We start from the raw sequence: 26,814 nt of genomic DNA on the forward strand, positions 1-26,814 counted from the left end.
TAACATATTTCCCCCTTCCTTTAAGGGGCCCAGGGAAGGAGCATTTGGAATAATAGTCTCAGAACCCTGGTTCACAGCTCCCAAACTTAAAGTCCAAAACAAAGCCTCAAGCTAGTCTAGAACCTGAGGAAACACACAAACAACCCTGCACTATAACCTGCATGACTTTTATTCTCCACCTTGTTGCCTCTTCCTCTTTATATAGCCCAGCCCCAGGGCAGGGCCTCCTTGATTATACTCCAAGCTATCATTTTTTAAAGGATTAGTACACTATTTCACAGAGATAAGTACACGTACTTCAGGAAATATGCAAATGTCTGAGAGGAGTGGAGAGGAAACTTTTCTTTGTAGGAGGTAATCCCATAATTTCCTTTTGCAAGGATTTCTTGCATCTTCCTCTGAAGCACCTGGGATCATCCAGTCACTGACTGAGCCCTGTAAATACCTATAAACTTGCCCAGCAACTAAATTTTTTCAGTAGAAGTTCCTCTGTGCCTATCCTTCTGCGCATATGCACTGCAGCCCCATGCCTAAACCCCAGAGAGATGCATGAACCAGAGGCGTAAATGCGCGTTCCTCCACCTAACTCACCCGTAGGGCCCAATCCACTAAGGGCAATAAGAGCTCACCTACCAGTTTGGGCCCTTGTGGCTGGCCCAGAGGGCCCTCCCTTATAACTTTTAGCTCAGTGGTTAGGGTACTCACCTGGGATGTGGGAGAGCCCCAGTTTAAGTCTCCCCCCACCTGTGTGGGAGAAGGGATTTGAACTGGGATCTGTCACCTCCCAGTGGTCCATCTAGTTCAGTGTCCTTCCACTAAATGTTTCATTTTGATCAAAAGTCTGAGAAGTTTATCTTTGAGAATTTGTGGCGGATGCGTGAAATCCAAGAGGACTGGAAAAGGGCAAATATAATACCTATCAAGGTAAAGGGGAATAAGGCAACCCAGGGAATTATAGACCAGTCAGCTTAACTTTGGTACTGGGAAAGATAATGGAGCAAATATTCAAACAATCAATTTGCAAGCACCTAGAAGAACATAAAGTGATAAGTAAGAGTATAATGGGTTTGTCAAGAATCAATCTTGTCAAACCAACCTAATATCCTTCTCTGATAGGATAACAAGTCTTTTGGATTGGGGGATGGGGGGAAGCAGATGATGTGATATCTCTCTACTTTAGTAAGGCTTTTGATACAGTCTCACATAGCCTTCTCATAAACATCTAGAAATGTAGTCTAGATGAACATACTGTAAGGTGGGTTCACAACTGTATGGAAAAGTATACTCAGAGAGTAGTTATCAATGGTTCAGTCAAGCTAGAAGGACATAGCAAGTGAGGTCCCACAGGGATCAGTCCTGGGTCTAGTTCTATTCATTATTGTCATAAGTGATTTGGATAATGGCATAGAGAGCATATTTATAAAATATGCAGACTATACCAAGCTGGGTGAGGTTAGAAATGCTTTGGAGGGCAAGATGATCTTGACAAACTGAAGAAATGTCTGAAATAAATAGAATGAAATTCAATAAGGACAAATGCAAAATACTACAATTAGGAAGGAATAATCAACTGAACATATATAAAATGGGAAATGACTGCCTAGGAAAGAGTACTGTGGAAAAGGATCTGGGGGGTTATTTAGTTTATGATCCATTATAAGAGTCAATAGTGTAACACTGTTGCAAAAAAAGTGAACATCATTCTGGCATGTATTAGCAGGAGTGTTGTAAGTAAGACATGAGATGTAATTCTTCTGCTCTACTTGGCACTCATACAGACTCCGCTGGTGTATAGTGTCCCATTCTGGGCACCTCACCTTGGGAAGGCTGTGAACAAATAAGAGACAGTCCAGAGGAGAACAACAAAAATGATGAAAGGTCTAGAAAACATGACTTATGAGGAACGATTGAAAAATAAAAGGGGGTTGTTTGGTCTGGACAAGAGAGGGCTGAGGGGGGAGCCATGGTAACAGTCAGCAGGTACATAAAGGCTGCTGTAACAAGACGAGGGATAGCCACCCACTCAGGGCAGGACAACGTGCTGTCAGGGTGGGTAAGCACTGGGACAAGCTGGAGGTGTTTAAGCACCGGTTAGACAAACACCTGCCAGGGATGGACTGGCTAATACTCACACCCCGCGGGACCAGGTGACCTAGGGGTCCCCAGCCAAGCGGGAGGAGGGACCGAGGCGGGGAGTGGGAACAGCCGCGTTCGCCCTAACCGGACTCAACCCCGGCAACCTGCCCCCGCACCTACCAGTGCCCGGCGAACTCCTGTCGCAGGCAGCGTCCACCCCCGGCAGAGGCTGAGCGCCGGCCGTCTGCGCCTGCGCGGCCGGTGATGGAGCGGCGTCTGTGGGGTGCTGCGGCGAGACTGGGGGAGGCTGCAGGCCAGGTCACGTGATTCGAGCCGAGCGCTGCGGACCATCCCCAGCCGGCAGACTCGGAGCCCGGCGCCTGCTCCGCTGCGCCCGCCCGCCCGCGCGCCCTGCCTGCCCGCGGGCACAGGCCGGTCAGCGCGAGGCGGAGTCTGCAGCGAGAGACCCAGCGGCGGCACACACTTAAATTACGTGCCCGGCGCGAGCAGGAGCAGCAGCAGCCGCCGCTCCGGCACTGAGGCACCGCAGCGCAGCCCTAGACACCTCTGCTGCTGCTCGCCATGGGATCCGCCGCCGAGCAGCCGGGCAGGGCCACGGGCCTCGTGTCCAGCCTGCTGAACGACACCCTCGAGTTCTACCGCTGGAGCTGGAGCATCCGAGGTATCCGGCGCCGCTTGCACGCACCTGCGGTGCCCCAGCCTCCGCTGCGCCGCAGCCAGTGCCGTGCCCCGACTCTGCTTCTCCGCGGCTGCCGCTTCACCGCCCAGCCAGTGCAGTGCCCCAGCCTCTGCTTCCCCCTACCCCCGCCGGGCCCCAGCCTGTGCTCCCTCCTAGCCTCCGCCGTGCCCGTCTCTGCTCCCCTTAGCCCCCGCCGTGCCCCAGCCACTGCTTGCCACCCCATTCTCTGCCTTGCCCCAGCTCTCCGCTCTTTGTTAGCTCTCCAGACCCTATTACTGTACATCCCCCTATGGATCTCCTTCCCTGCCCTGATGGAACCTGCCTCTATCGAGCGCCTTCTGCTGTATTCTCTTCCCCTCCCCGTTCTCCTCATCTCCCCCAGCAGTCCTGTCCCATTATCCCTCGCTCTCCAGTTAGTCTTCCTTTGCCAACCCCTGCTGACCCCCTCATCCCCTGTTATCACTATTTACTGCTTTCTTCTTGTCCCCTGCTACTCTCCACCTGCCCCTGCCATGCCTACTATCTCCAGCCTTTCTACTGCTCTTTTCTTCTTCCAGTCCACTCTGGAGAGAGGCTGTCCCTCCCCGTCTTCTCCCTTTACTCACTGTCACTGTCACACAGCGGTCAAAATGGCTCCATTCCTCTAGACACCATCTCTCTGTGCAGAGCACACAGGGACTCTCAGTCCATTAATAGTGCATTGAACAGTTCTGGTTTTAGCCAGTCAGTGGGGGTGAGGAAAAGAGCAAGGTGCCCCCATCCCTGAAGGTAAATTATGAAATATTAGTCTCTTCTGCCTCAGCTTTCTCTATTGGGGTCCCTGTTCAGTTATAAATACTGAGAGCTTATTGGTGCATGAGCTTCTGTTCACCCTCTAACCCTAGGTTACTGAATGATATGTTATGGTTCAAGATAGTGGGAGTGTCTTATTGGAACATGAGACTTTTCACCCCTTAGCTCATCTTCATGATGATATTAAATGCTGTGTTGTAGCCTGCATTCAGTAACAATCATATTATTGGTACTCTGGGATTTGATTGCTAAGTGAACTTCTACTTCACTTCCTCCTTTCCCCAATTTACTTTCTTGATATTTGATAGTAGTGATAAACAAGGCCTATATATTCCATGGCATGATATACCTAAATTCACCAATTAGCATGTGATTTCTCTGGAAGACTGGAAATTATGCTGCAGCCGCATTTAAATTTTACAAATCAGGGTTGGTTTTTTTTGTTTTTTTTTGTTTTGCAAAATAGGGAACCAATTAGTATAATTAATACACAAGCTTTTCTATTTATTTTTTAACTAAAATCACTGTATTCCATTGTATAGTGTTCCCACATCTTCCTTGTGCTGCCTTTGTGTCTGTGTGTATTGATAACTCATAGCTACAATGTAGAAGTTGTGAAGGGGAAAGCTGGAGGTTTTGGAACTTCGAGCAAGGTAGGAAACAGCTTGCAGTTTTAGGGCAGGCCTGTTAGGTGGATGTTTCTGCTAAAATGATCAGCAGTGAAATAGTTAACAGTAATTGATGTTCAGATGGTCATCTTTAGGTTGCAGAGTTATCCCAATGATATGACATGGGATAGGTTCACACTTGTCAGAGTTGCTTTTCCAGCCAGGCTTCAGGCTCAGGATGACAATAATGCATCTGTTTATTCTTAGTTTGTGATTTTTTTGGTTGTCTATAACAGGCAATGGATTCCACAGCTGTGCAATGACAATGTATGGAGCCTTGGTTACAGATCCTGGGAACTCACTACTTCATCAGCTGCCTTTCCCCTTCCTGCTCTGCAGCCCCCCACCCACAGCCATCTGTCAGATAATAAATTAAGCTTATGTTGTAGATACAGACAGCTTATTTCATGATCTGCCTTCCTACCCTAGCTTCTGGTTTTACCTTGACATATTTTAAATATTAAATTAATCCTATGCACTCATCTCTGCTATGGTTCAGATCTTCCAGAAGTCAGGATCACATGGAAAAGCTGCAGCAGAAATACATTGCAGTCAGCCAGTGTGTGCTACACTGAATCGATTTGCATATACCCATGTAATACATGAAAGATACCCTCTTCTCCCTAATCAGTGCTATAGTCAGACTGAAAGAAAATTGTGGTAGGGGTCTCCTTACAGCCTTTTCAGGAGAAGGATTGTTTTAGTTTTCCTGCCTACTGCATGTGTGTTTTTAGTGGCTACTGTGGTACAGTAAAATAACCGTAGTGATCAAAAGACAGAGCTGGAAGAAAGAAAACTCAAGAAAAGGGCAATTACAAAAAACAGCAGCAAAAGAGATGGCTATCTTCTATTAAAACTGCATATTATAGAAAACTTTCTAACACTATGCAGTTTCTTTGTGCCATAGGCAATAATAGATGTCCTTTTGATGTTTCTAACAGCATGCTGAGCTTCTTTCTAATTAGATCTTCAATAATTTTTCATTATTTGGTTAATTGCTGGTAATGAAGTAGTATTTTAATTTAGGATTTTAAAAAAATTAAATGTCAGTTACATTGGAAAGGGGGAGAACGTTTCTTGTTATGACCATCAGGTTATTATTTTTGGAGGCTCCCTGCGAGGACAGTCTTGGAAGGGGCCTAAGCCATACTATAACCATTTTAGTATTTCTTATTTATATAGTGGCAATATGTGTTATCACTGCATTTGATTGTGCAGTAATATAAAAAATTTGCCTCATGTTGTTACATAGTCTGTGTGTGATGATTCAATTCACGACAACTTTAGAGTCATCACATGAAAATGCTGTGTCATCAGATAAGACATGACAATGCCCCAAATTCAGTTTAGGGATTTGTGGCAGTCTTGCTCAGTTCTCTGCTATTCTGTATATGCTTTTACTTGGGGAAGGCGGCCATGGAGCATCTGGATGCCCCTCTTTCTAAACTAATCCATTTTAAAATCATGAATTTACCACCATCATGTCCTGAAGAACCATAGCAGTGATGTTGTTCAACAGCCAAGAAGAAGAAACTATGCCATGCAATCATATTTCACAGCACAGAGTGTGGGCAACATCACTACGTGGTATAATTTCATCAACTAGTGATACTATGAATCACTATTACTGAATAAACCGTATTGAAACTTCACTACAGGAACATTACACAATACACAAATGAAGAAATGGTATTCCCATTACAACCTGTTTATTCCAGCCTTCCCACATTACCTTGTTTTTCCCATCATTTATAATCATGCATCCCAGCCTCTCACCTCTTCTCATACAGTAGAACCTCAGAGTAACGAATTGACTAGTCAACCACATACCCCATTTGGAACTGGTGTATGCAATCAGGCAGCAGAGAGACAAAAATAAATAAATAGTACAGTACTGTTAACTACTAAAAAAAAAAAAAAAAAAAAAAGAGAGAGAAAGCAGCATTGTTCTCCTGCATAGTGAAGTTTCAAAACTGTATTAAATCAATGTTCAGTTGTAAACTTTTGAAGAACCATAATGTTTTGTTCAACTTCAGAGTTACAAATGTTTCAGAGTTATAAACAACCTCCATTCCTGAAGTGTTCGTAACTGAGGTTCTATTGTAATGCACAACCAGACCTTCCTGCCACTTTGCAATGTTGCCAGCCTTCTTTCCTTTTGCTGCCCCAAAAATCCAGGAATGGGACCAGGGATATCTTGGCTCACTTTTCAATTTTGGCATAGACTTCTTGTGCTACCGTAGCTCCACCCTGTCATAAGATCACCAGGAAGAGAAAAATATTGTGTTTTTTTTTAAAATCAGTTTAATCTGTCCTGGGATTATAAACACTATTGTGATAATCCCAATTGTACTTTTTTCATGCTGTCACTATAGGGCAAAGTTGTTGTTTGTCCTTCAGATTCAAAAATGACCATGACATTACTGAATGGTTTGGTTTCTGTGAACAAGTGAGTGGCTGATCAGGCCAGTTTGAGCTTTGAACTTTTTGTGGCACACTGAACGAGAGATGACACTATGAGTTACTTGATTAAGAGCGGACATGCTGCTGTTGTGACATTTACACTGCTGGCGCTTCTGCTATGCCTCAGTTCTCCTCCGCTCATAGACAGTAGCTCTGGTATGGATGAGACTTCGCCAAGTAGAACGATCACGAGCGAGATCTTCCCAAAACTCTGGGTCAGTGTTGAAATGCTTGAAGGATAACTTGAGGGAGTCTTTGAAACGTTTCTTCTAGCCTCCCTGAGAGTGTTTTCCCTCCTTTAGCTCACCATAAAAGATCTCCTTTGGCAGTCGCTCATCTAACATTTTGGTGACATGGCCTGCCCATTTCACCTGTGATTTCATCAGAGTATGGATGGTTGGAATACCTGCCTATATGACAACCTCAGTATCTGGAAATTTGTCTTGCCATCTTATCCTCATCAGTTTCCTCAGACAGCCCATATGAAAGTGATTCAGCTTCATAACATGGCGTCTGTATACTGTCCATTTTTGCGTGCGTACATCAAAGTGCATGCAAACACAATAGCTTTGTAGACCTTCAGAATTGTTTGTTGACTAATGCCTCTGCACTCCCACACATTTGCATGTAATCTGCCAAAGGTCATACTTGCTTTGATTTCATCATCAATGAGAACTGCATGCGACAGTTTACTGCCAATGTAGGTAAACTTGTCCACTGCCTGGAGCGCTTGGCCATTCACTGTGATAGTAGGCTCTATGTAAGGCTTTCCTGGTGCAGGCTGATATATCACTTGTGTCTTCTTGATGTTGATTGTGAAACCAAAATTGTCACAAGCTGAAGAGAAATAGTCCACACTCCACCCCATGTCAGACTCCGATTTGTCATACAGGGAACAGTCTCATCAGCAAATAGAAGATCGTGAACAGTCACTTCCTGTATCTTCGTCTTTGCCTGTAGTCTCCTCAGATTGAAAAGCTTGCCATCAGTCTGGTATCTGATGCCAGTCCCAGTGTCACAGTCATGAAAGGCATCTGAAGCATGGCAGAAGAGGCTTGGGCCAACATACAGCCCTGCTTTACTGCACTGGTGACTGGGAATGGTTCAGATGACTTGTCATCATACATAACACGAGCGAGTATGCCATCATGGAATTGCCTAACCATTGCACTGAATTTCTCTGGGCAGAGTTAAGGTTGTTTGGATGCCCTAAATGTACATTTCCATTCTTTAATGTGTTTGGATTTCTTGTAAGTTTAACCTTAACTCTGAATTTCTGTATTTAAAAGGCTTGGTTTTGAGATAATTGCAATATCTCTAACTTTTTTCTCTTTAAGTTATTCATGTACTTTCAACTTTAACACCCTGTAATGTAGCTTTTTGGTCTTTCTTGTCTATTTAGGCCCCAGTCCTGCAGATACTTAAGCACGTGTAACTACTCACATGAGTAGTCTTATTGGAGTATATGGGAGTATTTCCATGAGAAGCACATGTATAACTTTAATGTTTAAAATCAGAGTCTTAGAGTTTAAAGTAGGATGGATTGTTTTAAATCAGTAAGCAGGAAACTTTGATTTAAATCAACTTCAAGTTTGTATTTTCCATTTGTATTTCTTACTTTCTCTTAAAAAAATTGATTCTCATTAGTTTGCATAATTTGGTACTACTTTTTGCTAACCAGGGTTGAGAGACACCTAAGCCCTACTTGCCCTCAGCATGAGGAAGTCTTTTCTGTGCCTGCTGTGATCATCTCCCTGAAACTCACTAGTCTCTGCCAACAGAAGCACCATCTTGCAGGCCTGGCTTTCTGCACAAGTAGTGATAGGCACACACCAACCCTCAAGTCCATGCAGCATTCCTTGTAGAATCTAGCCCCTTATCCATTAGACACTCACAGAATTACCAGACCTGCTTTTCCCAAAGGAACAGTATATACCAGATTGTAAGAGTCAGCTCAGGATCACCACTTTGCTTAATACCACAGCACTTAGATATGTTTATAGTGAAAATACTATACTTGAATCTTCTTTAAAATGTAAGAATATTGGAAACAAATGGTTACATACAAATCATTGCATGCTTTCTAGAGACTTAAATGTAACTAACAAGTTAAGCTTCTTTAGACAGGAGGATACCTCACCGAAAGTTCTCTCCAGTGTTTTCAACCAAGCCTGGCTTAAACCCCTGTTTTATGAAGCAAATTTGCTGTCCATTTACTTTCTTGGTAAAGGATGACTGGTTATTTTCTTTGTCCCCCAAAAATATAGTAGAGTAAACCTTTGATGTGCACCTCAAGATAGAGTCAGTTCCCCCCGCCTTGCTGTTTGCTTCTTCCTGTTACTTTTCTGTCTTTGAAGATGTTTTTTTCTTTTATAACCTTTTAGCATTTAGATTAGACTAAGGAGAGGGAGACCTGTTGTGAACCATAATACTTAATTTACATGTGAACAGCACAACAGGTAAACACTTCTTGTCTGACAAATCTGTTTTTCACCTTTGCTGGTGACCAGTCCCTAAGAACATAAGAATGGCTCTACTGGGTCAGACCACTGGTCCATCTAGCACACTATCCAGTCTTCTGGCAGTGGCCAGTGCCAGATGCTTCAAAGAAAATGAACAGACCAGGAAAATTGCAAATGATCCATCCCGTCATCCAGACCTAGCTTTTCACAGTTGGAGGTTTAGGGACACCCAAGCATGGGGTTGCGTCCCTGATCATCTTAGCTAATAGCCATTAGTGGACCTATCCTTCATGAATTTATTTAAAATTTTTAAACCCAGTTATACTTTTGGCCTTCACAACATCCCTTGGCAACAGGTGCCACAGGTTGACTGTGAATTGTGTGAAGTAATTCTTCGTTTTCATTTTAAACCTACTGCCTATTAATTTCACTGGGTGGCCCCTGGTTCTTGTGTTATGTGAACAGGTAAATAACACTCCTCTATTCACTTTCTTCCCAAAATTCATGATTTTGTAGCTCTCTATGATATCCTCCCCATTAGCCATCTCTTTTCCAAGCTGAAAAGTCCCAGTCTTTTTAATCTCTCCTCATATGGAAGCTGTTTCATAGCCTCAGTCATTTTTGTTGATCTTCTCTGTGCCTCTTCCATTTCTAATATATTTATTGAGATGGGACGACTAGATCTGCACACAGTATTCAAGGTGTGGGCATACCATCGATTTATATAATGGCATTATATTTTCTGTGTTGTTTTTTTTAATCTATCCCTTTCCTAATGGTTCCTAACATTGTTAGCTCTTTTGACTGCCACTGCATATTGAACAGATGTTTTCAGAGAACTATCCACTATGAATCTCTAGATCTTTGAGTGGTAATTGTATGTATAGTTGGGATTATGTTTTCCAGTATGTGTTACTTTTCACTTAACATTGATTTGGTCTGCCATTTTGTTGTCTACTCACCCAGGTTTGTCTATTTTTTGCCATTTTGTTTGCCCAGTCACCCTAGACACAGAACATAATTTTCATTGTATATACATAATTCCTTACACAATACCTGTACATGAGTTGTGCAGTAATACTGATGACGAGCATGACACCAGCTTTGATCTGGGACCTCACATGACATCCTTTGAACTAGAATGTACATACCAGACCCAGACAAACCTTGTAATCCCTGCATGCCTCCTTGCCAGTTGGCATTAATTGGTTCTTGGGTCACACTTATAATGCATGTCTAACAGCATGTGGATGAAAGTAGGAATTAAAGAAACACAAAACCAGCATTTTAAAATTGTGTTATTAGTTAAATCTACTTTAAATGTGCTGGATACATAAGGAAATAGATGTAAAAAGTTTTAAATTGATCAAAACACAGTTTTATTGAAAAAAGGAAGTGTTCTCTGTAGTTAGTGAATTGAACTGATTGTTTGTCACCATGTCCTTCAAGATTTTTAGAATTAGTATCTCTCATCCTCTCACACCTCATTTTTATTTTTTAGAGTGGAAGAGGAAAACAAGCTTTCCTACTTTTCAACTCCCAATCAGGTTCTCAATTTTGAATGAGTTAGTCATTGAACTGAATCAGTTGAATAAACTGAAAAGAAGAAAATAGTCTGACTGCACCCACAGCCGAGGCCGCTGTTGTCAAAAGCTGGTTTAGCACTTCCAACTCTGGTTCCAGATGGTGAGCCAGTGATTTCCACCAGCTCATTTTAAAGGATGTCAAGCAAACTCAGACTTAAGGCCAGAAGGGACCATTGTGATAGTGTGGTCTGACCTCCTGCACGTTGTTGGTCACAGAACTGCACTCACCCACTCCTGTAATAGACCCATAACTTCTGTCGGAGTTACTGAAGTCCTCAAATCATGATTTAAAGACTTCAAGTTACAGAAAATCCACTATTTACTCGAGTTTAAACCTGCAAGTGACCCGTGCTGCTTGAATATTGATTTGATTTAAACTACTATATTGTACTAAGTTTATGCCTTAAAATAAGTGGTCATAATTTCAAATTTAACTTTAAATGATCTTGTTTTAAAAATTAAACCTGTTTAATTCACATTTAAAAAATCCAGTTTAAATAAAAATCAGAATTAAAAAAAAAAATTGTTTCTTCCTCCCCCGCCTCTCCCCTCCCCCATTTTAAACTCTCCAGGGCAGGGACTAATCTTGACTGTGTACAACACCTAACACAATGGGGACCCTATCAACTGATTATTCTTCTTCCTATCCCCCCTATTTATTCTTCTGTTTTATCTTAGTTTTTTTTCCCCCCATTCTGTCTATGGTTTATTCTCCCCTTACTATTTTAATTATCTATTCTCCTCTCCCACACAGTCTCTTTCCTCAGCCCTATATCTCTGCATACGGGACATTTGGGGCTTTTGGTATCTCAAAGAGGTGACAGAGGCAGTTTGGACAATCAGGCTATGCAATCGTACCCGTTACAACAGTAGCTAGATCAAGGTACTGACATGATCAGCAGCAACAACATAGTTAACAAGTCAAGCACTGGCATGTTTATCTTTAGTTTTCAGAATTAATGCTCCTTTGAGAAGAATGAATTCACATCAGTCTGATCAAGAATTGTTTTAGAATATCTACAACCACACAGAAGACAACATTGCATCATACTTTGTTTTAAAAGGAAATTAATATGAAAAGCTGTTACCATAAAGCTAATGCAGTTTAAAATCCCAGGAAGTCAAACTGGCAAAATTAAGTTCCAGCTTAAGATGAATTGTACATATGAAGGCATTGTCTATTCCTGTAAATTTTTTGTTAAGTGTCTGTCTGGTTTAGTACACTTATATCATTAAAATATATAACAAAATAGGTTCACAAACTTTTTCATAGCAAGGACCATGTCTTTTGTGGATCACTTCCCTCCCCACTTCTGCTTACATATGTCAGTGTGGAAAAGCAATTCCTTACATGCAAAACTAGTAACAGAAAAGAATTAATGTATTTTTGAAGCAACAAAACACAACCATCACCACATGACCCATGAGTGCTACGTGGAGCACTGGTGGTACATGAACCAGTTTGAAAACTGACAAAATATACAGCAAGTCTAATGTGCCTTGTTAATTAATGTTGCTGGATCTTTAACTTGTGTGTTGACTTCTTGTGATTGTTCGATCATAATGTTGTATTAATATAGCTTTCTGCATTTAACTTGCTTGTTTTTAAAGAAAAAAATTCTTTGTTTAATAAGCATTTAAATGGCCCCAAATAGGTTTTAAAGTTCAAGTCTCCGAAGTGAATGGGATGTAAACCTTTACTATTGTTGTATGATTAGAGTATTTTTACTGGGACTAGGTTAGAAGAACAGCAGTGCCCCTGTTGATATGGCTGCATCACATTTGCAAAGAGAGGTAAAAAATGAACTTTCAGACTGTTGCAGGATGTAATAAGTAAGCTGAGACCATGAAATTCTAAGGTCCACATTTTTCTTTCATGCCCATAGTACTGTCACTGATGTTAAAGCCATATATATGAGTTCTGTTTTAAACATTTTGCAATGTGTTCTTCACTGAGGGCATTTCTACATGTACACATACTGCATGGCTCTCAGGGGTGTAAATCTGCAGTGGTCCAGTATGCTAAGTGTCTGTGCAGAACCTACTACTGCAAGCTAAAAGTATCCTAGTGTGCTTTGGCATACAGCTGATTCAAACTGTAATATATCAAAGTGCACTAAGGAGCTTTTAGTGTGCATCAGCAGGGTCCACATGGACAGTTACTGCACGGCATGCGGAAGCACTGTAGATTTGCACCCCAGGCATGCCAAATGGTAAGAGTACATGGTATACCTGCCTTGAACCATTTGCATTGTCCCAGCAGCATCCTTCCCATGTTTGGCAAGGTGGGTAGGATAGATGTGTGATGGTGTCAAAGAAAAAACAGCCTAATTTTAAATGTAAGATTTTTCACTGATGCTCACTGTATACGCGCAGAAATGATTTGGGTTGGGATTTTTTTTTTAAAGTTAGAAGTAATTATTTAATCAGTGTTCACCCCACGCCCCATGACCAAAGTCACTCAGCAAAGACACTGCTGACTTTAAAACATTGGCAGTTCTGTAGCATTTAAAAAAAAAAAAAAAAAACGCTGTGGTTAGTGGGGTGTTTTTGTTTTGTTTTATGGTGGAAATGCCATTTCTCCACTGAGCTGTTTCCTCTCTCCATTGTGACCTTAAGTAGAGCTGGTGGCTCAGCGGAGGAACTGATGGTAGATGTCATACATGGCTGCAAGCCCTCACAACAATGTTGGCTATCTGGGGCACCTACAAGCTGTTACTATCTCCAGCCCCCAAATCCTTCTGTGCCCATAGCATCATTGTAACAATTTAAAGAGAGTCTCTGCTAGGATTGCCATGTCATTAAACTAGCCTAATGTCACTTCATTGTGCTTGTGCATGTCAAGGAAGCATTTCAGCACTATGCCTACAGTCGTCTGGTGCTTGTAGGTATGTGAAAAATATTTAGATGGATGAGAACAGTTACATTAATAAGGATTATAAAATAAAGTTTGAAAGATATAAACCCCCATGCTTCTGAACATAAGTTGGTCTTTAACCAAGGGGGCTAGGAAGACCTGCCCGTGAGGAAGTATCTTTTAATAATTTCCCATTTCAGGATTTCCAAATATAGACTAGACGACCCTGTGGTCTGATCTGGTACTGCAGTTTATTCCATAAGTGTGGAATGCGTTTATACTGGTGCCCAGTAATGCTCCTATAACTCACTGTCTGAAGCAAATGGAAGTGTATATATCTTGGCTATAAAGCTTTTTGCTCAAATTTGGTTTGCTAATCTCAACCAAGTAATGAGTTAAAGTGATACTGCAATTAAAGATGGTGATATTTCCATTCTAAAGTTCTCATTTTAGTTGCTTACAGTTCTCAAAAAAAAATATATTTTTTTTTTTTGTCTAAAGCTTCTCATTCCTGGTTTCAGGAAAGTTTCCCACTAGCTTTTCCTTCTCTTGGTGGTTTATACCTTTTTAAGACAAACGATTTTTGGCTTGGCATTTTTAATACTGCTCAAAGGAGGAGGTTTTTTTATTATTAGAATTACAGAGTGGGAGGAAAGGGGAAAAATTGAATTAAATCTGTCTGCCTGTTTTTAAAGATGGGAAGTAATTGACAAAGGCCAGTTGCTTGGCTCCCATACTCATTTTTGGGCTACTGTCCACATAATTCGCCAGAGTTAACGTACTCACTCCTCAGTGCTCTTGCAAACACCTACCATGGCTGTCACAACAATGGTGTGTGTAGAATCCTCTTACACTAGGCCTATGCTGTTTTCCCTATTAGCATAGTTGAAATGCTGCTGGGTGAAGATAAGGCCCAATCAAACAGCCAGTAAGGCTGGTTAAGGTTGGAGTGGGTTCAGAGAAGGGCCATGAGATTGATTAAAGGATTGAAAAACCTGCCTTATAGCAAAAGACACAAGGAGCTCAATCTGTTTATTTTATCGAAGAGAAGATTGAGTGACTTGATCACAATCTGTAAGTACCTACATAGGGAACAGAAATTTGATAAGAGGTCTCTTTAGTCTAACAGACAAAAGGTATAAAACAAGATCCAGTGCTGGAATTTGAAGATAGACAAATTCAAATTAATAAGGTTCACATTTGTAACAATGACAACAATTAACCATTGGGAAACTTGATGAAGAGTTGTGGTGGATTGCCATCACTGGACATTGTTAAATCAAGACTGGGTGTTTCTCTAAAAAAAAAATACGCTCCATTTCAGGCATTAATTCAGGGAAGTCCTGTTGTCTGTTATGTACCTCCAGCTCAGTGATAAATCTGTGCCTTAGTTTTCCATCTTTAAGAGTCCCAGAATGCTAATAAATTAATTAATGCTTCTGAGTCACACATAATAGAGTGGTAGAAGAAGAGGAGTATCAATTCCTAAGAAGACAGTCATGTTAAAAGCCTTTTAAAAAAAAAAAAATCCACGTTACCAATATCTCATGTTATTAGAAGTGAAATAATTTTATTTACTTTTTGCATTTTTCTTGGCTTGAATTAGTCAGTTTTACTTGAGTTTATAGAAATTTGCTACTCTGGTTCAGTAGCATCTTTTCATATAACAGCAAAATATTGCAATGTTTGGATTGCAAATGCCATAGGGGAAAGTTTATTTTTGAAAATTGTTTCTACTGAAATTTTCAAAACCTGACATTTCTATTAGTCTTGGGTTTTGCAAAAAGCTAGTTTTTGTTCCAAAGCTTAAATCTGACAAAACTAGATGCACTAGCGTCATTTGAAGTGCTGTCTATGGCACAACTGGCTGAATTGTCAGAAGAGGAATTTAGCAGAGGCCTGGGTGGGAAAAGCATTGCTTTTTTCTCCTGTTTGATGGTGTTTAAGGAAACTGAGATAGGAGGTCAGTTCTCACCTTCAAACTCAAATTGGACAGACTGGTCAGTCATTCGCCAAAGGGTTTAAGGGCATATTTGCAGCTCATCTGGAAAGCATTTCTCTTGTCCATTCTGAGGTTTCAGTTATCTTGAACTACTGAGCAACAGGATTCACTCATCTATAGGGCACCTCTTCCTGGCTGCTCAAGGCCTGGTATCTCCTTCCATTGTTCGTTCTCAGTGTTCCCTCTCACTCACTGGGACTCCACACACTCCCTCTTCATGACTTGGTCCTCCAACTGGGTCACCATGTGTTTTCCCTTCTGGGGCAGGATGGCTGCATATCAAAGTCTCTCCAGATGAACTGTCTGGCTGCCTTTCCAGGCCATCCTCTAATTCAAGACTAGGGCACTTTCCTCAGTGGTGGACTGAGTACCCCAGCCCACCCAGTAATCCAGGTTCCAGTACAGGGACCCTCTGTTCAGCAACCACAGTCTGCTTACTCACAGACTCTGTTACTATTTCTCTGTGCTTATTCCTTATTTTGTCCTCTAGCACTGGTCCTCCAGGATACTACTGGAGCTCCCTGTGGCTGCCTCACTCCTCTCAGGTGCTTGCCAGAGTCTAGATTCCAAACATACCTCCCTACTCCCTGGGAATGATTGCAGACTACTTCCCCTGTAGTCCCCTTCTATTCTGAGCCTTCTGGCTTTGTATGAGCCCACCCTACACCTGCTCAGCTGAGCTTCATCTTCTATTAGGGCTTGCCTAGCCATCCTAATTCTCCCCTAGGTGCAGCCTGCTAAGTTAATTGGCCCTTTCCTAGCTACCTTAACCCCTCCAGGTGAGAATTCTTTTGACATCCTGGCAGACTCTTTTGACAAGCTAAAAAAATGTGATAGAATGTATTTGTAATAAATGTATTTGAAATGTTTATTATGTGTGCTAATTCTTCAGTTCACAAGCTTAGGACCGAGGGTTGCAGACACTTATTAGAGTGTCATGCTTTGTACCGTGAGTGATTCCCTTCAGGTCAAGTAGATTATGTGCAGTAGTAAATACTGTACTTGTTAGTAAACGTTTGCAAGACTGTTATTTAGTAAACATTTGGGCCATTATTTCTGAAGCATAGTGTTTCTTTTAGCAGTTTAAATTCTTAAAAACTCCATCAGAAGGAAGCTAATTTAAAGCCTTTATAAACATTTTGTTGTAGTTTAATGTGTGTGAGCTCATTAATCCTGACTTGCTTTCTTACGATGGTACTCTTTTGTTTTGTAAAGTCCTTGCTTAATGATAGCAATAGGAGGGCTGACTGAAAGTATCTGAAAAGTCAAATAAAATAATACGGTACCTCAGGAAGTGATCAACTGGTTAGTAATATCTGGGATACTATCATTTTTGATGGAATTATTAAAATACCAGTTTAAATTTTGTCAAAATACACTGAATAAGCTGAAAAAGCTTGCTCATGAAGCACGCGCCTTTAGAAATGTAACTGTTTAAAGACATCTGCAGAAGTGATGGTAATTGGACAGATGGATATGCTGGATTGGCACTGTAAGTGTCTTTGCGCTGAGAATAGTAGCCATAGCTATTAATACTTTGAAAGGCTCCCCAGATAAATTAGTGAGTAGCAACCTTCTAGCTAAAGAATGAATATGCTCTTAATCTAAAAACCTAGACTATTGTGTGTTGATATTACATGAAATATGAATGCAAGGATATTTTAAACCTGCATTATGTATTTTTAGATGTATAATGCTTTCCAAAGCTAATATAGAAACTGGATGGAAAAGCCACCTTAGACCATGAAGTCATCTTCCTGCCAATGCAGGATTTTCCCCTACAATATATATTTGTAGATACAGTGTTCTTCTGCCTCTTTTCACAGTTTATACTTACTGGTTAAAATAATTTGGAAAGATTAATTTTTGAGTCTCTATAATAACTTACAGATAATTATAAAGAAAATAGCCCTTAGATTTGACAGAAGCAAATTTCACACCAAAAAAATTGAACACCGTATAATATGATTTGGTTGAGCTTCTTTCTGTTTTAGCTTTCGCTCACCACATTATTGATTCCCTCCCCCGTAAAAACGTTGGAAGATAGGTTAGTTTTGTGTCCTTAGTGTCCTTGTGTTCTTTGTTTTCTTAGCATGTAGGTGTTTTATTTAAGTCCTTTATTGAGATTCTCCCCCCACTGCATGTAACTTCCACTAATGCTAAAGCCGCATGTGTCTCATAAGGAGAATTAAATACCACAAAGATAGGTACTTAAAGAATATATATTTTTTATCTCTTGCTTCAGATTTATAATGTGGGATTTTGAAGAACTTTCACTCCCACCCACCCACCGACAATTACAGTAAAACTTACTCCATATGAAGGTCTGAGTTTTGCATAACTATATTTCTCATGTGGTAAAAACATTAACATTTGTGACTGCTAGACTCCATGTTTTTTGTTTGTTTGTTTTTTTGAGTTCATTCTTTCGGCTAAGTGCAAATTAAAACTCTTACCTTTTTGGAATATACATTTTTATTTTTCTTACAAAAAGAGATGTAGTTGTGTTGTTGGCTATGCTGTAACAAGTCATTTTACTTGTGATCAAATTAGAATCTGGGTTTTAGGATTTGGAAGATAAATGCATTAATCCACTGAAACATTCAGTCACTCTCTGTCAATTCTAATCAGATAAAGGCATTGGTAATTTTGAACTGAAGCAGTTGGAGGGGTCAGCTATCTTGCTTTTATATTTAATTTTCATGAGAAGATTCATTTCTCAACTTCTTGCGAGTGAATTTGCTGGATTTAATAAGTCAGTAAGTCCCTTTAAAACCATAGTTTTTTGTGCCCAGCAGATGTCATTTATGGTCATCACACTGTAATGAATAGGGTGCATAATAGTACTGATTTTGCTGATGTAAGGATGTTTGACTTTTTTTTTTTTGCCTGTTAACAAAATATGTTCAAATTCATTATAAGTACGATATATTATCTGATTGTGTGAATTAACTTTTCTGAAAAGAAACTCAGGGCAACATCAGAGTGACTGCAGACTATGTTCTTTTGTATATTTCAGTCAAGCAACCTTAAATCAGTAAACCGTAGAGAAGTTGTTTTATTGAAGGTACTTATTATGTATTGCCGGATTTAACCATAATTGTGTGAGTTAATTTACGCTGTTATAAATAGATTTTGGATGGACATGCAAAGTAACTTATAAAAGAAATGTTGAGACATGATACACACCTCCAAAGGACTGCTATATTTCCTGATATATTGACTACATTCCAGTAGCTCTACTGTAAAAATATATCTTTGCATTTAGTATTGAGACTCATAAATAAATATAAGAAACCATGATGTAGTAGGTGTGATAGAAGTTACCAACAATTAACTCATCAGTAGTGGAATGTCAATAGTAGAATTGATTGTGCTCTCTTTGAAAATGTTTTGGGTGGACCAGGGAGCAGCTATTAACTGTGTATCTGAACTATGCAGATCCATTGTTCAAGCTGCAAGCACAGTTACAGTTCAGGGATTGTAACAGCAACTGTGTAGCTTCTGTGTGATTTGCTCTGTACATTGTGGGGAGGGTTGCCACTCCACTGAGATGTTTCCTCAGGTATTGCATAGGTGGTAAAGATTTTACCATAAGTAGAACATATCCATATTTTTTTTTAAACTAGATGTTGTATAACTTGTAGCATTATACTTTTGTATTGTGATTTGGTGACCTATTAAAGGCATAGCTTTGCACCTTTACACAAAAGAGAATGTAATTACACTCAAAACTATTTTTCTTGTCACTTGGAGACTTCAGCTTTACTAGCCTTTTTTGCATTTTATCAAGTTTTCATCCTATTTTTGAATTTCAGGGTCCCATGTGAAATCTTCGGCCATAATCCTGAAACAGATCTGCATGGGCAGGCACCGGTAGCAGTGTGCAGCCCTAATAAAATCATGAGGGCTCATCACTGGGTAGCAGTGTCTGTCCATCAAGATCCAGTTCCTAGATCAAGGTCTTCTTTGGTTTTTCTATCCCAGGGAAGGAGGGGAACCTCAAAACCCTTCTAGAAACTGTCAGATTCTTTTAAGTTTAATGGAGTTGAGTGCAATTAGTATTTGTGGAAGGAAGGTGGTGGTGATATGTCTCCCATATTTTTTCTTATGGAAGGAAATGAAAATATAGGAGGAGATTTTATATCTGGCTATTTTTGTCAGGGGTGGAGCACCTAGTTCTAGTGCTGGCTGCCACTTCCCGCAGCCCCCATTGGCCTGGAACGGCGAACCACGGCCAGTGGGAGCTGAACTCGGCCAAAGCTGGTAACGCAGCAGGTAAACAAACCAGATTTGGCCACGTGCCAAAGATAGCTGATCCCTGAATTAAGCCAATAGATATTGTGACAAAGTTCCTCCTCTATCTTGGTGGGTCCTGCGCTTATTGGCGGATTTTCTTGCTTCAGAGATTCACCATGTGGGTTGGGGAACAGCCCAGAGACCTTCCCCTCTGGAAGAACCCACAGTCCAGGTCAATTGGGAGGTTTGGGGGGGGGGGGAAGAGTGTTCAGTAGTGTTCCCTTGGATCTCAATTTTTTACTGGGATGGTGGGGTAGTAACTAACTGTCCCATGGACACATGTTATCCCCGTACGTTTAGCCTGCAGCAGTTGACTACGCTTCACGAGCCTCCCTGAGATGAGCGTGATAGCACTCCCAGTGCCGTGGTCCCTACCCCATTTAGTTTCACTGGTCTGGTATACGTATGTGGGGTTAGTGAGACCCCCACAAGGTGGATTAGGGAGCATGGATCTGTCCAGTTCCCCAGGTTACACCATGTGGGTTGGGGAACAGCCCAGAGACCTTCCCTTCTGGAAGAACCCACAGTCCAGGTCAATTGGGAGGTTTGGGGGGAACTCAGGCCCGCCCTCTACTCCAGGTTCCAGCCCAGGGCCCTGAGGACCGCAGCTGTCTATAGTGCCTCCTGTAACAGCTGCATGACAGCTACAATCTCCCTGGGCTACTTCCCCATGGCCTCCTCCAAACACCTTCCTTATTCTCACCACAGGACCTTCCTCCTGGTGTCTAATAACGCTTGTGCTCCTCAGTCCTCCAGCAGCATACTCTCTCTCACTCTCAGCTCCTTGTGCCTAGCTCCTCACACTCGCACCACAAACTGAAGTGAGCTCCTTTTAAAACCCAGGTGCCCTGATTAGCCTGCCGTAATTGATTCTAGCAGCTTCTTCTTAATTGGCTCCAGGTGTCCTAATTAGCCTGCCTGCCTTAACTGGTTCTAGCAGGTTCCTGATTACTCTAGTGCAGCCCCTGCTCTGGTCACTCAGGGAACAGAAAACGACTCATCCAGTGACCGGTATATTTGCTCTCTACCAGACTCCTGTACCCCACTGGTCTGGGTCTGTCACAATATATAGGGATAGCCTGAATTCTACCCCACCAGACGCTGAACACTGCCAAGTACTGCCAAAGAGGGACGAACCTGACCTGTCCCAGATGGTAACAATACAATTCCCAATTTACAACTGGGAGAATTAGCTCATCAAAGCAGATTGCTTTGTTTTACTTTTTCCCTGCCTGGAAAGAGGATGATAATGGGAACTCTTACCAGAGCCTGGTCACCTTTTAGAGTTAGAGTTGTGGGCTATGTCTCTCCTGGTACCTGCATTGTCCATCTTCACTCTGGTTTCTTTGCACATATGGTATTTGATTAAGAGGTTTTCTGTGCCCGACATTTTCTCCTGTCATTTCTATTGGGGTTCCCCTTGATGCAGAAGAAGGAATTGCTTATTATGTTGGCAGTTGGTGGGATTCAAATGGTCTCCCTGTGCTCCCATTTCAATACTGGCATATTAGACATTCAGTGTCTTTTGAACCACTGGCTGGAGATGAAAGGCCAGATTCACTGATGCAATCTTGATCCTTTGTGCTGCTCAGGCAGTGCAAAGAAGCTGCAAAGCAACTGGATCTCTTTTCGTTTCTGTGTTACCACACCCTGGCAGCCCTTCATGTATGAGATGAGAAGGTGATGTGGCCAGAGCATGCTACTTCTTGGCTACTCCCAGCTCTCAGATGGCCCAGAACTGACTCCAGAATCTAGAAGCCATGATTGGTTCCATTGCAGACACCATCTTATCTTTGCTTGGCAGAAGCTGAACAAATTGAGACTCTGCGCCAATATTTCATTCTGTTGGGAAGCTGAGGTTCTGTTATTTCTGGTGGGATAAGTGGTGCACTTGTTTATCTCAATTTGCTAGAGAGAAAGCAGTTGCTAAAATTGAATGGTAATAGAAGTGTGGGTGGGATGGTAAAATGGTAAATCATCACAACTTGATTTCTGGGGAAATATTTAGCATCTTGCTAGGGCTGCAAACAAATGCTGCAGTGCTGAGTATCCCAGACTTTGAGTACTGTAAAGTCACGGTTCTCAGTCATGGTCACAGGTTGGATCATATTTTAAGAGAGATACTGTCCCAAGAACTATGTTAATTACAGTCACCTCTTGCCCTTCATGTTTTCTCCCATTCTCACCTGGTCTGTTCCACTATATCTCTCTGGCACAGTTGCCAACTTTCTTGTGGTAAATAAACACTCCAACTTTCACAATAAACCCAAAATCAAACTAATCACATTTCAAAACAAGGCCAAAACAAGCTTATCCCTAAGAACCCCAACACTCCATGTGACTAGATTTCCCCCCGGCGTTCAGTCTGGGGACTGTGGTGGGCCCACTGTGCACCCCTGACTCTCTTCCCCCCCCCCCAGCACCCTTGCCCCTGATTGTCCCCCCTACCCCTGGTTGCTGGGAGCCGATCAAAAAAAAAAAGAAGCTACAAACCAAACATGCCACCAGCGCGCTGGGCTGCGGGGCTGCGAGCTCCTGCCGGGCAGTGTGGGGGCAGGGCTGCCAGACATGCTGCTCTGAGTGGCATGGTAAGGGGGTGGGGAGCGGGGGGGTTAGATAAGGGCAGGAGGTCCTGGGGGGCAGTCTAGGGAGCAGGGGGCGGTTGGATGGGGCCAAGGTTCTGGGGGGGCTGTCAGGGGACGGGGAACGAGGGGTTGGATAGGCGTGGGAGTCCGGGGGGGGGGCTGTCAGGGGGCAGGGGTGTGGATAGGGGGCGGGGCAGTCAGGGGACCGAGAATAGGAGGGGTTGGATAGGGGGTCCCGGGAGGAAGCAATCAGGGCACAAGGAGCGGGTGGGGGGTTGAATGGTGGGGGGGTTCTGAGGGGGGCAGTCAGGGGATGGGAAGTGGGAGGGGGTGGAGAGGGGGAGCGGGACAGGCTGTTTGGGGAGGCACAGCCTTCCCTACCCGGCCCTCCATACAGTTTTGGAACCCCGATGTGGCCAAAAAGTTTGCCCACCCCTGTGCTAGTGACTCCAGTTTTTGAGGCTGTCTCCTGTTCCCTTTTCTCTTTCTATTCAATAGCAACAGCCCGCTAGTGGATGTAGTTAGCCTGGTTTCTCTTCCTTAATCCTTCTATCTAGCCTCGAAGCTCTTCATTGCAAAGAAGAGCTTGGACACTTGTAAAAGTGGCTGGAAGCAGGGAGGAAGCGCCAGCACCGTGTGATTTGGCCTTTCTGCAGGCTACAGTCCTGCAAATTTTGCTATACAGAACTTGTTAACAGTCCAGATGGTTTTGAGATATCTGACCCTAAAATATGGTTCTAATTTGTACAAATGGAAATGTTGTGCTTTATATTTTTTTCATCGATTCTGTATCAGAATTGCACAATTTACAAATAAAAAGATGGGTTTTCTGTCAGCCCTGCAACTTAAACTGGGATCATGTATTAGTTCAGGGTTATGTAACATGACCAGTAATAAAGATTCTTCATGCCAAATTTTACCCTTAGTTACATATGTACAACTGTATTTCTTTCAGTGAGGTTGCACAAGTGTAACCAAAGGCAAAATTTTAAGACAACGATATTCCACAAGTGGCCCTGTAATTGAAATTTAGTTAACAATACCACTGATAGTTCATGAGCCAGAAAATAATCCTGTTCACTCTCCTACAGCTGTGCTGATGGTAATGAAAAAGTTACTCTTTGTATGTAAAGTAACTAGATACAATTCTGAGTACAGATAAAAAGCAGATCTGCTGCTTAAATGGGTGCCGTTTTTTACAGGGTTATTTTTCAAAGTGGAGCCATGCTTTAATTATTGTATCTCAAAGATGTCACGAGGTCCTCAGACTAGCAATGCTTTTTTGACACCGAACCAGGACTTAATATAGCAAATTCTGGGCCTTTAAATATAACTTCAGATCTCTGGAGTGGTGCTCTTGAGTGACTCACTGAGTCTGTAAATAAAACCTTGGTCTCCCACATGGCAGTAGGTACTCTCACTAAGCCAACCCTTTAAACTGTTTTATTTAGTAGTTTTCCAATACTCTTATCATTACCTCTAGATCTGAGATCTGTCCTTTAAATCAGCTTCTATACCAGATGACTGGACGATAGCTAATGTGACTCCAATTTTTAAAAAGGGCTCCAGAGGTGATCCCAGCAATTACAGGCCAATAAGCCTGACTTCAGTACTGGGCAAACTGGTTGAAAGTATAGTAAAGAACAAAATCATCAGACACATAGATTAATATAATTTGTTGGGGAAGAGTCAACATGGTTTTTGTAAAGGGAAATCATGCCTCAGCAATCTACTAGAATTCTTTGAGGGGGTCAACAAGCATATGGACAAGGGGAAATCCAGTGGATATAGTATACTTAAATTTTCAGAAAGCCTTTGACAAGGTCCCTCACCAAAGGCTCTTAAGCGAAGTAAGCTGTCATGGGATAAGAGGGAAGGTACTCTCATGGATCGGTAATTGGTTAAAAGATAGGAAACAAAGGGTAGGAATAAATGGTCAGATTTCAGAATGGAAAGGGGTAAATAGGGGTTTACCCAGGGGTCTGTACTGGGACCAGTCCTATTTAGCAGATTCATAAATGATCTGGAAATAAGGTAAATAGCGAGGTGGGAAAATTTGCAGATGATACAAAACTACTCAAGATAGTTAAGTCCCAGGCACACTGCGAAGAGCTACAAAAGGATCTCACAAAACTGGGTGACTGGGCAAGAAAATGGCAGATGAAATTCAATGTTGATAAATGCAAAGTAATGCACATTGGAAAACATAATCTCAGTTATACATACAAAATGACGGGGTCTAAATTGGCTGTTACCACTCAAGAAAGAGCTCTTGGAGTCATTGTGGATAGTTCCCTGAAAACATCCACTCAATGTGCAGTGGCACTCAAAAAAGCTAACAGAATGTTGGGAGTCATTAAGAAAGGGATCGATAATAAGACAGAAAATATATTGCCTCTATATAAATCCATGGCATGCCAACATCTTGAATACTACGTGCAGATTTGGTCACCCCATCTCAAAAAAGATATACTGGAATTGGAAAAGATTCAGAAAAGGGCAACAAAAAAGGTATGGAACAGCTTCCATATGAGGAAAGATTAATAAGACTGGGACTTTTCAGCTTGGGGGGGGGGTAGATATGATAGAGGTCTATAAAATCATGACTTGTATGGAGAAAGGAAATAAGGAATTGTTACTTACTCATAACACGGGAACTAGGGGGTCACCAAATAAAACTAATAGACAGCAGGTTTAAAACAAACAAAAGGAAGTATTTTTTCATACAACGCACAGTCAACCTGTGGAACTCCTTGCCAGAGGATGTTGTGAAGGCCAAGACTATAACAGGGTTCAAGAAAGAACTAGATAAGTTCATGAAGAATAGGTCCATCAATGGCTATTAGCCAGTATGGGCAGGGATGGTGTCCCTAGCCTCTGTTTGCCAGAAGCTGGGAATGGGTGATGGGATGGATCACTTGATGATTTCCTGTTCTGTTCATTCCCTCTTGGGCACCTGACATTGGCCATTGTCGGAAGACAGTACTGGGCTAGATGGACCTTTGGTCTGATCCAATATGTCTGTTCTTATGTTCTTAACTTTAAGAAATGTGATTCCTAAAATTACAGTGAATATATTTTATGTAAACTTAATGAAAAAACATGTAGTTTGTTATTTCAGTTAATTTGTTATGTTTTATTTCCCTCAGACAAACGTGTTGATGACTGGTTCTTGATGCAATCTCCATTTCCAACACTGACTATAAGCACTCTTTACCTCCTCACTGTCTGGCTGGGTCCCAAGTGGATGAGGAGAAGAGAACCCTTCCAATTGCGCTTCTTGCTGGTTAGCTACAACTTTGGAATGGTTCTACTTAACTTCTATATTTTCAAAGAGGTTGGTATTGTATTTTTAAACTTTTGAATTGTGTTAGAATTCACAACTTTGACAGTGTTAGATAAATTGTATAATTTTTATATTCTCTGGATAAATTTACTGCCTGTTTTGGAAGCTGAATACATTGATTGGATTTTTAGAGCTCTCTTGGTAATGGTGTTGTTGAAAATGGTATATATTGAGTTTGTGAATCAGCATTCTGTAAAAACATATATGTAGGAGTCATGTAGAATAGCTTGACTTATTAATACTTTGTTTAACGCTGACGGTAAAAATCCTTTTTGAGTGGAAGGTATGTCTGCCCCTGCATCAGATTCTTCTCACAATTACCCAGTTCTGGAGCATATCAACGGAAGTCAGTGGAGTTATTCTAGACTTGTACCAGTATAACTAAAATCAGAATTTGGCACCCTGTCTTTATTTTTTTCCTGCAAGGTCTCAGACAAGCTATTATGTTAGAAACTGAAGGATAGCTACATTATATTGGATTGTATTTTCAGTGTATGTCTGCAAAATATTAGTGAGGTAATGGAAATTCAAACTTTTCTTGATCTTTAGAATGAGAACAAAAGAGATAAATCATATTTTCTTTTAGTTAAGGGCAGCGAGGCAAAATCTTACAATAGTATTCCTACTCAGTTCATGGAGTTGTCTATTGAAAAACATGAGATTTCACAAACATGGATTTATGATAGCCAAGTTACTTGGTCTTGCTGCCTGCTACACTTCACCTTTCTTAGGCCTTGTCTACCTGGGTAAATTGACCAGCATGGCTAAAACAGAGTATGTTACCCCTCAATAGCTATTCTGGAATAGCTCCCATGTGGACACTTTATTCCAGAATAGAGTATTCCTAAGGGGAGTTATTAAGAAATAGCTATATCAGGATATTTTATTCCACTACAGTTATGATAGTGAATTTCCTTGTGTGAGCAAGGCCTTAATGGGATCATGTTCAGTGACCTAAGCTTGAATTATCTTGCATAC

General features: G+C 41.6%; 1 protein-coding gene across 1 annotated transcript in view; it reads left to right on the forward strand.

The window, feature by feature from the left end:
- Positions 1-2,457: 2,457 nt before the first annotated feature.
- Positions 2,458-26,814, forward strand: part of ELOVL4 (ELOVL fatty acid elongase 4) — a 59,809-nt gene continuing 35,452 nt past the window's right edge. Inside the window, exons 1-2 of the mRNA XM_054024284.1 lie at positions 2,458-2,758; positions 25,640-25,827. Coding sequence (XP_053880259.1) covers positions 2,659-2,758; positions 25,640-25,827 — 288 coding nt within the window. The 5' untranslated portion in view covers positions 2,458-2,658. The remainder of the gene's footprint in view (positions 2,759-25,639; positions 25,828-26,814) is intronic.

This window comes from Malaclemys terrapin, chromosome 3 (genome assembly GCF_027887155.1).
Source record: "Malaclemys terrapin pileata isolate rMalTer1 chromosome 3, rMalTer1.hap1, whole genome shotgun sequence".
Classification (NCBI taxonomy): domain Eukaryota; kingdom Metazoa; phylum Chordata; order Testudines; family Emydidae; genus Malaclemys; species Malaclemys terrapin.